Consider the following 12,504-nt stretch of genomic DNA (forward strand, 5'->3'; position numbering starts at 1 on the left):
TGCGAACATTTGACCTCATAACTGAGATGTCTTACCTCATGGCTATCAGTGCTTAATTACGAGATCTTTCTTCTCAGTCTTCAAAATGAGACATTTCATGTAGTGTGTATTGGACTTCTCAAACTTGACTTAGGAATTACACCTTTCAGAGTTGTGGACATAAAACCAAATGCAACTTTAAAAACTGCCACCTTTTAAATTTCGATAGATTCATTTACAAGCCCTGGACATCAGACTCTCCTACAACGACGTTCAGCTGTTTCTTGCCATTGCAAAATCCATCCCAGAGCAAGCTAATGCTGCAGTGCCGGACGCAGTGGGCTCGGAGGCCATTTCTGTTAGCAGTCACCTTCCCGGGGCGTCTCGAGATGGAGAGGAAATCAGAGAAGGAACAAGACATACCTTAGATCCCGTCTTAGGTAGGTGTTTAACTGTAACTCCTCGCTTCCCTCACCAGTTTTCCTAATAACTTTTTTTTTAACATGAAGTGTAACTGTAAGTCATAAGTATGCCTCTCATTTTTTTCATTTAAAAAGAAACAACACCCCAAACCACTGCTGTAGCCTTTACTATATTTCCTTTTACAGTTTCAGAGTTAAATAGACAAAACTAAGGATTAGTTTTAAACTTTGAGTTTTCCTCCAAAGTTATGTGGATAATACTGTTTTAATTTTAATCTTTTTAAAAACATAGTCAACATATGAAAAAGACTCCTAAAATTTTTAGGGTGTACTTGATAAAAATCTTACATTAGAAGCCCATTTTGCCTAGAGAAATGAAATGTTTTGGTCACCAGTTTCTGAATTTTTTTCTTTTCTATTAGTCTATGGATTAATTTACATAGTTATTTATAAAAATTATATATGATATTTTTTTTCCAGAGTTACAGCTAGCTAGACTGCAGGAGCTGGGCTTTAGCATGGATGACTGTCGCAAAGCTCTTTTGGTGTGTCAAGGTAATTTGCTTAAGTGTTCCATTATCTCTTATGTATCCTGATAATATACTTCTTTTCAATTGCCTCCCTTGTTCCTCCCACAAGGCGACTTTAAGAGCTGGAGCGTATTTTGAAGACCCTCCCTCCATGGTCTTTAATAATGAGCAGCGTGTTTCCTGGTGCATCAGATTCTGGGCCCTGGAGCTGACGGCCTGGCTTCACATCCTTCCTCTGCCACTTACTGGCTTCTTATTATGACTTGGGCAACTTACTTAATCTTAATCCCTCTGTGCTTCTTTATCTATAAAATGAGGGTAAGAGGGCTTCCTTCTTCCTTTGGAGGTTTGATATAAATAAGTTAGTACATGCAAAGCTCTTAAGAAGAGCTGGCGCATGTCAAGTGCTTGGTGGAAGGTGCCACTCTTACCCTGGTCGTGGTAAATAATGGTGGTGACACAGCGTCATGGCCGTTGATTGAGTTCCTCTGTGCTGAAGCCTGTGTTTTCTCGTGGAATCCTCATAGCCCTTGGAGGGCTCCAGATGAGGAAACTGGATCAGACAGGTTAAGTAAGCTTGTGAAGGTATCTATCTGTGAGGGGCTAAAATGGGTTTAAAATCAGGTTTGCCATGTTCTTGCTGCTGCGTCACACTGCCTCCCACCTCTTTTGAGTTCCCTGTTCTCTCAGAAGAGAGACACAGCAAAGCTGTGTTTTATTCAGTCTTTATACTTGAGTGTATGTGCTCTCTGTGCTATATGTGAATGTGTATATCCACATGCATATATAGTATATGTAGTGTTTTGTATGTTGATAGATTATAGTGCAAATACAGTTTTATAGCTCTTTTGAAATACACTTTTATTGAATGATTACAATTTAATTATGATATACTCAGTATCGACAGCATCTTCCTATGTCATTAAAATTATTTGTAAGCATTGATTTTTTTTACATTGACCCAAGGATATATTGTAATTTACTTAATTATCTTTTAGTTGCTTTGCATTCTTTCACTATTATACACAATTCTGTAATATACATATGTTGGTATGAACTTTTTTGTCTGCATCTCTTAAGTATTTCCTTGGTAGAAAGAACTATTATTATAAATACTGGATCAAAGGGTAAAGATTTATTTTTTTGTCTCTTTACTTGAATTGACAAATCTTTTAAAAAGATTGTACCAGGTTCCTCTCTGACCAATTATGTGTGAAAATGCTGGTCTCACCACATAATTGTTTGCATTAACTATCGTCTTTTTTCCTTCTGGAAAAAATGAAGGTAGACCTAGTTATCTTGTGTTCTGTTTTTACCTACTCGTTATTACTTTCTGTTAAATTGACTTTATACCTCTTAATGTTTGCATTTCTTATTTTTTAACTCTTTTTTAATAAATTCAAGCCTTTTGGATTTTTGTTCATATTTCTTTAGTAACTGAGGTTTAGTTTCATCAATAATAAAGATAACAATAGCAAGTAATGTTTATAGAGCCTTCGTCATATGCCAGGCTCCACTCCGAGACTTTGCGTGGACTCAGTCATTTTCTTCTCATGTCAGTCCTATAAGTGGGTGCCGTTGGGTGCAGAGAGATCAGGTAGCTTGCCCAAGATCCGACATCTGGTTAAGAGCCAGGATTGGAAGCCAGACCATCTTGCTCCAGAGCCCACGCCCTGAAGCACTCGTCACTGTTCCTCTGGTAATTTATAAGTACGGGGGTAGCATTGCTCTTCTTCTCTCTTTTCTCTCTTTTTTTTCTTTCTTAGCTTTAGCAGTTTGGTTGTGTTCAGGGAGCTGCTATGGAACAGTTGCATGTTATACACTTGCAGTGCTCATTGCTGACCGTCCCTAAGGAACTGTGTGTAGTTGAGGAGATGAGTATGCACAGAGTAAGGCGTTTGAGAACAGTTACAAAGCTGCACATCAGTATATGCAAAACTATATGGCGAAGATTTAGTGCTTAAATACCGAGTGGCACCCATTTGGATCCTCTCCTTTCCTGTTCTGTCCTCTCCTTCAACAGATGTCACAGTAGAGGACGGGTGGCTTTCTGGAGGCATTTTGAACCAGAATGTGAAAGGAGCAGTAAACTTGAGTGGAAGGCCTGCAACAGAGAGGGCCTTGTTCTATTTGCTTAAAAGCAGAATTCCTATTACTATGCCCTTTTCTCTTTTTTATGTCTAAGAATACATCTGGGGTCAAGGTTCTCTTGGGCTGTCCAGTAGAGCCCCATACCCTTTATTTCTCTCCGTTCTCTATGAGTTGCTCGGGTAGCTGTGGGAACTGGTTGAACTGATCACCTTTTAACTTCTTTGAAGGCCAATTGAAAAAGGCAGCAAGTTGGTTGTTTAAGAACGCTGAACCTCTGAAGTCTCTTTCTCTGGCCTCTCGCGGCCGAGAGGGTCAGGGGACTCTGCCAGCACAGCTGATCTCAGGCGTGGAGGTCAAAGCCGAGAGCGTGTGCATCTGCTTCATCGACGACTGCATGGATTGCGACGTCCCTCTCGCCGAGCTCACCTTTTCCCGTGAGTGTTTCCCTGATTTTTGAGTTCATCTTGAAGATTTTCAGTGACACTCGAATTATTCGGGGCCTTTTTAAATGTTATTCGTGCTCTCCTTTATGTAGCACAGCTAAAATTTAGATCATGGTTTAACATGTTTTTCATTATTTGAGTTTAAAAAATCCCGTATATTTATTTGCCATATGCGGCCTTCAGCCCATACATATATATAGGGGGTAATTGAAATTGTCATTGGTGAAATTTCTGTTGTAATTTAGCTCTAGCTAAATGATTCCTGATCCTCCATGTCGTCTGTCTTTTCCTGTATATCCAGTTTGTAGTGGTTGTGGTGTTATTAAAGGCATTTAGAAGATAAGCTCAGGAAAAAATGCTTCTACCCTAAATATCTTTTGAAAATAAAAAAACACTGTCTTCTTAGAAAGCTCACCTGAGTCCCCTCCGTAGGGCCCAGGAGGAGGTGCAGCACTGTCCCTCCGGGCACTGGGGCGGCCGGGCCTTACCTAGGTCGCACTGTTGGAGGAGATGGTCGATGAGGCTCTGAGAGTAGAGGAACATCTCGCTGTGTTTACTTTTAATCTTCCATCGTTTTGGTCTCACTGCCTCTTTCCTCTCAAGGAAGAGTTGGTTCCGGGGATTTGATTCAGCCTTTTCCACATTGCAGAGGTTTTCCTCCTCCCTGTGCTTCCGGGCACCAGGGGCCACGGGATTAAAACTGACAACTGGGGTTTGGACTGTTGCCATGAGTATCTTTTCTGCAGAGTGTTATTTATTTTTCTACGACAATCTTAAAATTTTGAACAAATGTTTATAATGACATGACAACCCTTGTCACTGTACCTTCTTTTAGATACTCAGGTAGGAATTGATGTTTGTGTTCCCACAGGCTTTGGATAAACCTAGATGCCAGGTCTGGGACTCGGGGTCAACAGGGGGAGGCATTTGCCTTAGTCACAGCATTTAAAGGGGTGCCAAAAAACTCAGTAGTATAAATAATATTTTAATGGAATTTTTTTTTTAAAATCAGAATGTATGCAAAAAAAAAAAATCTCTGATGAACTAAATATCACATTTTTGTGTGCTTGCTTATGAGATCGTCAGTATCGGCTAAGCTAACATGTCTTTAATGGGATTTGTCTGCAAAAAACAAAGAAAGTTTTGGTGTTCCCGCCCCAGTGCTGCAGTAAGATTTGTTTTCATTGCAGGTCTGAATTTTCTTCAGCATGTGAGAACTAGCCCCGAAGGCTACGCCCACTTCACGCTCTCTGGAGATTATTATAACCGTGCTCTGTCAGGTCAGTTTAAGCATATATTATGATAGGATTTAAAAAATAACACAAATATTTGCCTGGGCCTATTTCTCTATAAATTTTACATGAAGGAAAGGGGGTGGGGCAGGACAGGGAAAGGTTAAACGCGAGTGACTGCATAAACACAGGATGTAGATTTTTCATTTTTCTAAAAACAGATCCGATGCGTTGTAACTTATTTTTTAAAAAATTTTGATAGTTAATTCTTTTTGATCTGGAACTTTGGCTCATTCTAGAACAATGAAATTGCTCAATAGTGAAGGGTCATTTGGCTGGCCCTAATAGTAGCTAAATTTCAGGGGAGATTGATGCCCATAATCATGTTAAATTTCAAGCTTCCTCCCTCCCCGCTGGCCTCGTCTTTCTCGTTAGAGGAACCCTGAGTCCGTGGTAGTGGCGAACCCGCCGTATGTACTCGCTGAGTGAAACAGGTGTGCAGAGCCGGCTGTCCTGTGGAGACACGAAACCCGCACACACAGCAAGGCATTTTCAGGCTTCTTTTTTCGCGTGGAAAGACCGAGGTGCGGGCCTGTGAGGTGGACACCGTGGCCCCGTCCGGCACCAGGGCCGAGCAGCTTGAGCTGTGCCGTTGTCACCTTCGGAGGTTTTAGTAGCTGTGGATGGAGGAGACAGCTGTGCCGTGCAGTCTGAGGCTGAGGCCTGAGCGGGCCCGCGCCTTTTGATTTTGGTGGGCAATTAGCCTCGATTTGTCGTCCTGCTGCCAATTGCTTTAGAGGACATGTCGCATTTAATATTACATGAGTTAACGTTTTCCCGTTCTGTTCTGGATTCACCCAGAGGTAACAGTCTTAGTTCCTAATTGTTCAAGATGTTTAACTTTAGAATAATGGCTTGGGGCTTGCTAGTTGAGAGAAACTCTCACAGGGCGTAAGGTAGCTGCTTTTCTGAGAATCATTTATTTTCTCGGAGCAGATATTGCTTACTTTTAAAGTTGTACAAACACATTCAGGTCGCTGAGTGCTAATGCACCGACTTTATGCTGCATATTGGGTTGGATTTGTATTGGTAAGTTACCTGATCTATGGCCGAGTGAATATATTTAGAAAACATAAAAGTTAACTGGAAAAGTATCACAGTGAGGTACCATTTTTCTCACCTAACAGATTGGCAAAAATTAAGTGTGACACTACTAATTATTGGTGAAGATATGAGCCACAGAACTATTATTTCCTGCTATTAGAATTGTAAACTGGCACAACCACTTTGGAGAGTAATTTTTAACATGGCCGAGTGAAGTGGATTGGAAGGTTCTTGGCCACCTAGGACTGTGTTGCTTCCACGTCTGCACTCAGGAGGATATCTTGTCTCTGCGTCCTAGGAGATGAGCACAAGTCGGCTCATAGTGGCATTCTTCCCAATAGCAGTAGAACTGGAACCCAGTGACTGTGTCAGCAGTAGTGTGGGTAGATTACGATACATTTGTAAGTGGATTATAATTCAGTGGTCATCAATATGACCGAATCTCGAAGATGTGTTGTTGAGCAAAACGGAATCTTGCAAAAGAATATATGCACTACTGCCACGCTGCCCTGAACACGACTGATCTCGTCTGATCTCAGGAGCTAAGCAGGGTCGGGCCTGGTTAGTACTTGGATGAGAGACCACCTAGGAGTACTGGGTGCTGTAGGCATAAAAAAAAAAAAAATACATGCAGTTGGATTCTATTAAGTAAAGATCCCCAACAGGACAAACCAATCAATACATTCTTAAATGCTTATGCGTGTGGTAAAGCTGTAAAGAAAAGCAAGGAAAGATGAAAAATCCAAGCTAATGATCACTGGGAGTTGGGTGGAAGAGGGGAATGGGGTGGGGGAGGGGCACTGGGCTTCAATGGCACTTGTAAATTTCTAGTTCTTAAGCTGATAGTGGGTACATGAGTGTTTGGAGTAACTTTATTCTTTAAACTATGCACATGTGTTGTTTATATGCCTTTTGTATGTATGACATATTAAATCAAAAAATTTTAAAAACTTAATTTCCAAGTGTACCTATTTATTTAACCAGTAGAGTCTTGACATAAGCAGGAGACTCTGTCTACTCTCTAACAGAAGAGGGTGTTCTTCCTGTCACCTCTGCAAGACCATGCTGGGAGGTTCACATGTGCTTTTCTACCCGTGTCCTCTAGACAGCACAGGCACCTGCAGAGTGACCCATAGCTAAAGACGGTGCTTTCGATGTGAAATCAAACTGGAAATAGAAAGCTGTTAAGCTAGCGTTTGTCCTTGAGCATTCGTGAACAGTGTTCCTTTATAAACTCTTGCTATCTGCTGAACAGATGTCTTATTTCCTGTGTTCTTTTAGGCTGGGAACCATTTATCGAGCCATGGCCATGCTCTGTATCCTGGCAACAACAGGCAGCTAGTCGTCTCCATCCTCCTCGACTGAAGCTGGAAGCGAAGGCCAAAACCCGTTTGGATATCAATATCACTTCAGTACTAATTGGTGAGTGGAAAGCTGCCATTGGAAGATTGGTACTTTACTGTACGTAAGTTCCTTGTCTGGAAGACTGTTAATCTTGGTTTAGCAGATACGTGGAGCCATACAAGACATCATGTATGCATCGTGGCCACTTTCCTGAAAAACCCTGACCTAGCCTCATGATTCTTCCCAACCTGTTGCTCCAGAGTCAGCGTTCCATGTTAATGCTGTCGATGATGGAACAAGAGCTTGGACCACTTCGGAAACATAAATATCCACGACGAACAACTTCTCCGTCATGTTTGGTCACTGGGGTTTATTTTCTGTCCAAGAAGTGGGTTTAGATTCACTTCTCTCAGGTTATTTGCAGACCGATTCTCTTCTTAAAAGAGTAAAACTCGGCTGGAGAATTGTCAGCTGGATTTCAGCCTCTTTGATTTGGTGGGTTTTTAAAACAGTCTCCTAAGTGGTCTGTCTCCAAACCCTGTCCATTAGCATGGGATGTCATGCTCTTCACTCTTTTCGTAGACTTCTAGACTTCTTTGCCCTGTCCCTACCCCAGTATAATATGCCAGAAGTCACATCATAAAGTATTCACTGTTCCCTGAATGTTCCTTACCTATACTTTCACGTCTTAGAATCTTTGCATATGCTATTTTCTGCTTGGAATGTCCCCGTGTCCCTAGTCCCCCAGGGCAACTGTAATCTGTACTCATTCTTCAAGGCCCAGAAAGGTCCCCTCTCACCCCAAAGATTCCCGTGGACTTGGGTGTGTGTTTCCTCACTTCTGCCCAAGCAGAACATGTCTTCCCCTGTCCTGTGCTCCCATGAATTTTCATTTATATCTTTGTTTCAACCCCTTTCACACTGTGGTTTTGTAAAAGTTGTGTTGTTAACGCTAGTTTCTTCCAGCAGAGTCCGAGGTTCTTGAGGGTACAGACGTTCTCAGAGTCTAGCATCTCACTAGAATGTAGTGAGGCGTTACAGAAAAGCTTGTTTCGCTGAATTGAAATGATCTGACTCAGACCCTCAAGCTTTTCTACTTCTATTCTCGATGTCTGGGGAATGTTTTCTAGACCAGTATGTGAGCACCAAGGAATCGTGGATGGCGGATTACTGTAAGCAGGAGAAGGAGATCGATTCTTCCACTTCAGAAGACTGGATGGGCTCTTCAGTGGATCCACCATGCTTTGGACAAAGTAAGATTTTTCTCTACAAATGTCCGACTAAATCGCTGTTGACCTACACAGCCATGTTTCATGGAGAAATCCAAATAGAACCATCATTTTCTGTGGAAAAACCAACAGGAAATTCTGACTATCTTCTGTAGTTCTATTTTAGTCTATGCAAGAGACATTTTTCTGGCACAAGATACTGAACTTTTAATATGAGCTAATTTTACCTTCGTGGGGGAAAAGGATCTGTAATATATACAATTCCTGAATTCTGGTAACAGTGCACCCGAGCATACATATAGATCAGCCATTGGTCAGTTTGTTTTACTCGGCAAAGCATTCTGACTGATTGAACTTTCTCACTGGATTTTTAAAAACATCTTTTCAGTCTTCTAGAGTTTAGATATATTCTTGAATAGAGGAAAGGTAGAATCCCATGTGGAAAAACGCGTTAAAAGGGGGACCCTGTACTATTCTTAGAATATAAAAGCGTTAAATACCCAGCCTGCCTCTCGAAGGAAGAGGAGTCAGTTTTGTTCTCTGTTAACGATGTTTTCTTTCCTTATTTAATGCTTTGCCATGGAGCTCTGATTTCCACAGAGCTGGGGAGATTACTATGGCCAACTGCGTGGCCCTCAGTTGTTCCACAAGCCATTGTCATTCAAATTCAACCCAGCCCCAGCTCTTTCAGTGTGGTTCCTTTGGGGAGTCTTGGCTGGACTTCACATAGCTCATGAATACTTAAATATTCCATCTGGTCTGCAAACGTGTCACGGGAAGATGGATTTTCGTAGTGTACGAAGTATTTGAACTGGTTCATCTCTCCTCACGGTTTATAAATGAACTTTCTAGCTGCCTTGTACTTCTAGAAGGAGGACAAGGAAATGTCAGCTTTGCTTGCTCTCTCTAATCCCAGGCTGTTGCTTTTGAGTCTCAAGGTCATTGCCTAGGAGTCAGAGCTTTTCAGATATAATCAGCTTCAATTTTGGCTCCTCCCCTAATCTTCCCAATTTGTGTCGAGAGAATGTAACATAGACGGCTACTCAGAGAAGTAAATAATCCTTGCGATGTGTCATGTGTCTTAGTGTTTCTAAAAACATTACCCATATAGGGGGGTCTTAAATCTGGGTCAGTGCCAGCACCAGGAAAGCCTGATTTTCAGGATTCTGGTGAAGGAACTTCTTTTGTACCTTTCTTCCCCTGTACTTAAAAAATTTTTTTTTCCTCAATCTTTAGGGTTAATAAGCTGCCTTATCTATGTTAAATGTCTCTGCTAAATTAAAGCTGGATTTTTATTTACTTATAGATTTTTATGGTTAGGCTTATCAAGGTGTAATCTGTCTTTTTAAATTAGAAGTGAATACACCTAAATTTGCAAACCTCATTTCTTACTGGAAATTCCTGGGCGGCAATAAAGCAAACGGGATTATATTCTTTTAATAGATCTACTAAAGTAATTGTGGGGCATTTGTTTTGAAAGTCAGTCAGTTTGAACCTTGATGAACTGACCACAGACTTTCAAGTCTTACTCACAAATAGATTTAGTCACATTCGCTCCAGATTTGTGTGTTTTGTTCAGGCCAGCTTCAGTGTGGGCCCTTGGAATAGAGTGTCTTAATATGATGAAATTCAGCCTAAGGGAGCTGAAATCTCATGATTTCTTTAGCAGGGGAAAGAAATTAATGGCCTCATTTTTGAATATAGCAGTTGGTTTGTTTAGTAAGGGCTGGGATTCTGCAGGCAAACCTCATAGCGTGTGGCACCTTATTGAACTTGCTAGTTTTGTATTCCAAGGACATTGTACGGAAATATCAAATATAAATCCTCTAAAAACGTCCATGTTTAATTTATAACGTCAATAATGCTATGCGATAACTACTTAGTAGGGACTGTTGAAACTTGGAATGCAGATCAGCTCTTCCCCCTGAGTTTCTGAGACCCCCGAGGGATTAGCCTCCCGCTGCCACTGCCACTTTCCGGGTGGAACGGAGCGTCTCCCACTGACATCTGTACCGATTGCTGTTGGTGACTATTCTGTGCCATTGAGAACATACCTGCTTTCAGTTAAAAGTCTTCCCAAAGGCTTGTCATCCTGTTCAAAAGAATGTTGACTACATTTTCTTTCCCCAATTGAGAAGAACAGGAGGAGCATGCTTCCTTGGCACGGCCGCCGCAGTCAAAGCCGGCGTAAAACTGTCGTGCTCACTTTTTAAGTTCCTCCTTAGCTTTTAGTGTCACGGGAGGGAATGGTTCTGTACCTGCATGGTGCTTGCTATTTTCTGCGATGTACTACTCTTTTTTGTGCTTCTGCTTTGGAGGTGAGTTGTCTTAGTCACTGTATTTATTCTTTCTCTCTAACTTTGTCTCTTCTGTCTACCAGGCCTCCCCCTTGTCTACCTTAGAACTAGGAGTACAGCGAGTCTGACTAACCTAGAGCACCAGATCTATGCTAGAGGTACAGTACAGCCACGCAGGGCTTGCTTTTTTTCCTGGTTTAAGAACTGCCTTGTCCGTCACTGTTCTGTGAGTGGGAGCGGAACGGGGTGGACCCAGTTCTGAGTACTCTGGTTCAGTGGCAGGAAAGAAAGAGATTTCTGACAAATGAAGAGAACGATACCTTTTATCAGAAGGGAGTGACGTGCCCATTCATATGCCGTCTCTTCCGTCCGCCTTCACCCTCAGTGGGGATGGGGTCAGCTCTACAGCGTGTGAAACGGAGGTGTCCAGAGTCAGTTAGATGTGACTTCTCATAATGAAAAACAGGTAAATGAAAGAAAACCATCCTCCACCAAGCAGCGCGGCTAGGTTCTGCTTCTAGCATGCGCAGTGGACATTCACTCTCACGGTGACGCCAGGGGGCCTGTGAACTAGCACGATGGGGACAGGGCTCAGGAGGACTTTGCCCGTAAGTACGTGCTAAGACACACATGTTAATCTCCTTAGCTATGCACTGAGGTGCTGAGGCGATAGAAAAGAAAATGTTCTTTATTTCTGTCTCTAAGTTCCCTTGAGAATTTGACTGGTAAGTAGATATGCTAGAAAACACTGGGAACGTCCAAGAATTGGCATCTCAGGATGAAGGACTGCATGTAATCGGATGGTTTATGTTTCCACTTGGCTGACAGCAGGTCCGGTCTGGGTTGTGACATATTTTGAATGTGTATTGAATAAGCAAATGACCTTCAATATTGGAGGGAAAAAAAGCCTAATTGAGCTTCCTCTACCAGGAGTTCAGAACGGGATGTTAATACATGGGGCAGTACTGTAGGATTTTCCCTGGAAGGCTTTACTGAGGTGGGTGAATGGGGATGGCTCACAGACAAAGCCCATGATCGAATCTTCATTTATTCCTGGGTTTATACCCTAAGCTTCTCTATTTCTGTTATTTAATCTTTTCGGCTAAGCAGAACATTATACCGATTTAGCTGATGAGGACAGAGGCTCAGAGAGACTCTGCAAGTTGCTTTCATTCACATGACCAGCTATAGCAGGCCTGTGGCTTTAATCTGGTTCTTAGGATTTACACACCAGGTCCTTTCTGATAGACCGAGCTGCTTATACAGCATGAAAACCTACACTGTTTGTAATGGCCAAATTACTCTGTGAAACAAGGCCAGAGGGGTAGAAATTTCCCCAGCTGGAGCCATTTGAAGCCGAAGTTGGACATGAGGAGTTTGGGGTTCTCTGAGCCCATGAAGAAATCAGGTCTGGTCACTAGAGGCAGATTTTCTGAGGCCACCAGGGAACACATTTTTCTTTGATGGACTTGGGAATTTTCTTCTTTGGGGCTGTGCCAAAGGCAAGTCCTCAGTCGATTTGGACCCTAGTGCGAGAGATGTCAGATTTGTCCCCTGGCGCTGGCTTCGGACTTGCGAGCGTTCCATGTATTTTTATTCTCGGAGAAGTAGGTTGCTGAAGTCTGTGCTGGTATGTGTAATCAAAACAAGAAGCTTGGGGACCTAAGCAGTGTGCCTTCCCAGGCTATTTAATTCCACAGCAATATACTTGTGAATATCTTTATATGGGTTCCTAGCACTTTATTCTGTATTACAATGTGATCAAAGCCATTTGCCACCTGTTCTTTTTAAATCTAATTTGCAAATGGAAACTTTCAGTCTGGCTCACAGTGG

At 42.1% G+C, this 12,504-nt stretch overlaps 1 protein-coding gene and 1 pseudogene across 12 annotated transcripts in view; both read left to right on the forward strand.

Moving 5' to 3' along the window:
* The window catches only part of VPS13D (vacuolar protein sorting 13 homolog D), a 216,958-nt gene that overhangs the window by 67,742 nt on the left and 136,712 nt on the right, over positions 1-12,504 (forward strand). For 9 of the 12 annotated variants that reach the window (XM_016149446.2, XM_016149451.2, XM_016149455.2 and 6 more), the window contains 7 exons: positions 209-419; positions 882-956; positions 3,250-3,456; positions 4,656-4,745; positions 7,083-7,223; positions 8,276-8,398; positions 10,755-10,829. In XM_016149446.2, the coding sequence (XP_016004932.2) occupies positions 209-419; positions 882-956; positions 3,250-3,456; positions 4,656-4,745; positions 7,083-7,223; positions 8,276-8,398; positions 10,755-10,829 (922 nt within the window). The remainder of the gene's footprint in view (positions 1-208; positions 420-881; positions 957-3,249; positions 3,457-4,655; positions 4,746-7,082; positions 7,224-8,275; positions 8,399-10,754; positions 10,830-12,504) is intronic. The other 3 variants (XM_016149454.2, XM_016149452.2, XM_016149453.2) reach the window with 1 other exon arrangement.
* LOC118605249 lies at positions 6,293-6,411 on the forward strand (annotated as a pseudogene).

This window comes from Rousettus aegyptiacus, unplaced genomic scaffold (genome assembly GCF_014176215.1).
Source record: "Rousettus aegyptiacus isolate mRouAeg1 unplaced genomic scaffold, mRouAeg1.p scaffold_m13_p_1, whole genome shotgun sequence".
NCBI classification, from domain to species: domain Eukaryota; kingdom Metazoa; phylum Chordata; class Mammalia; order Chiroptera; family Pteropodidae; genus Rousettus; species Rousettus aegyptiacus.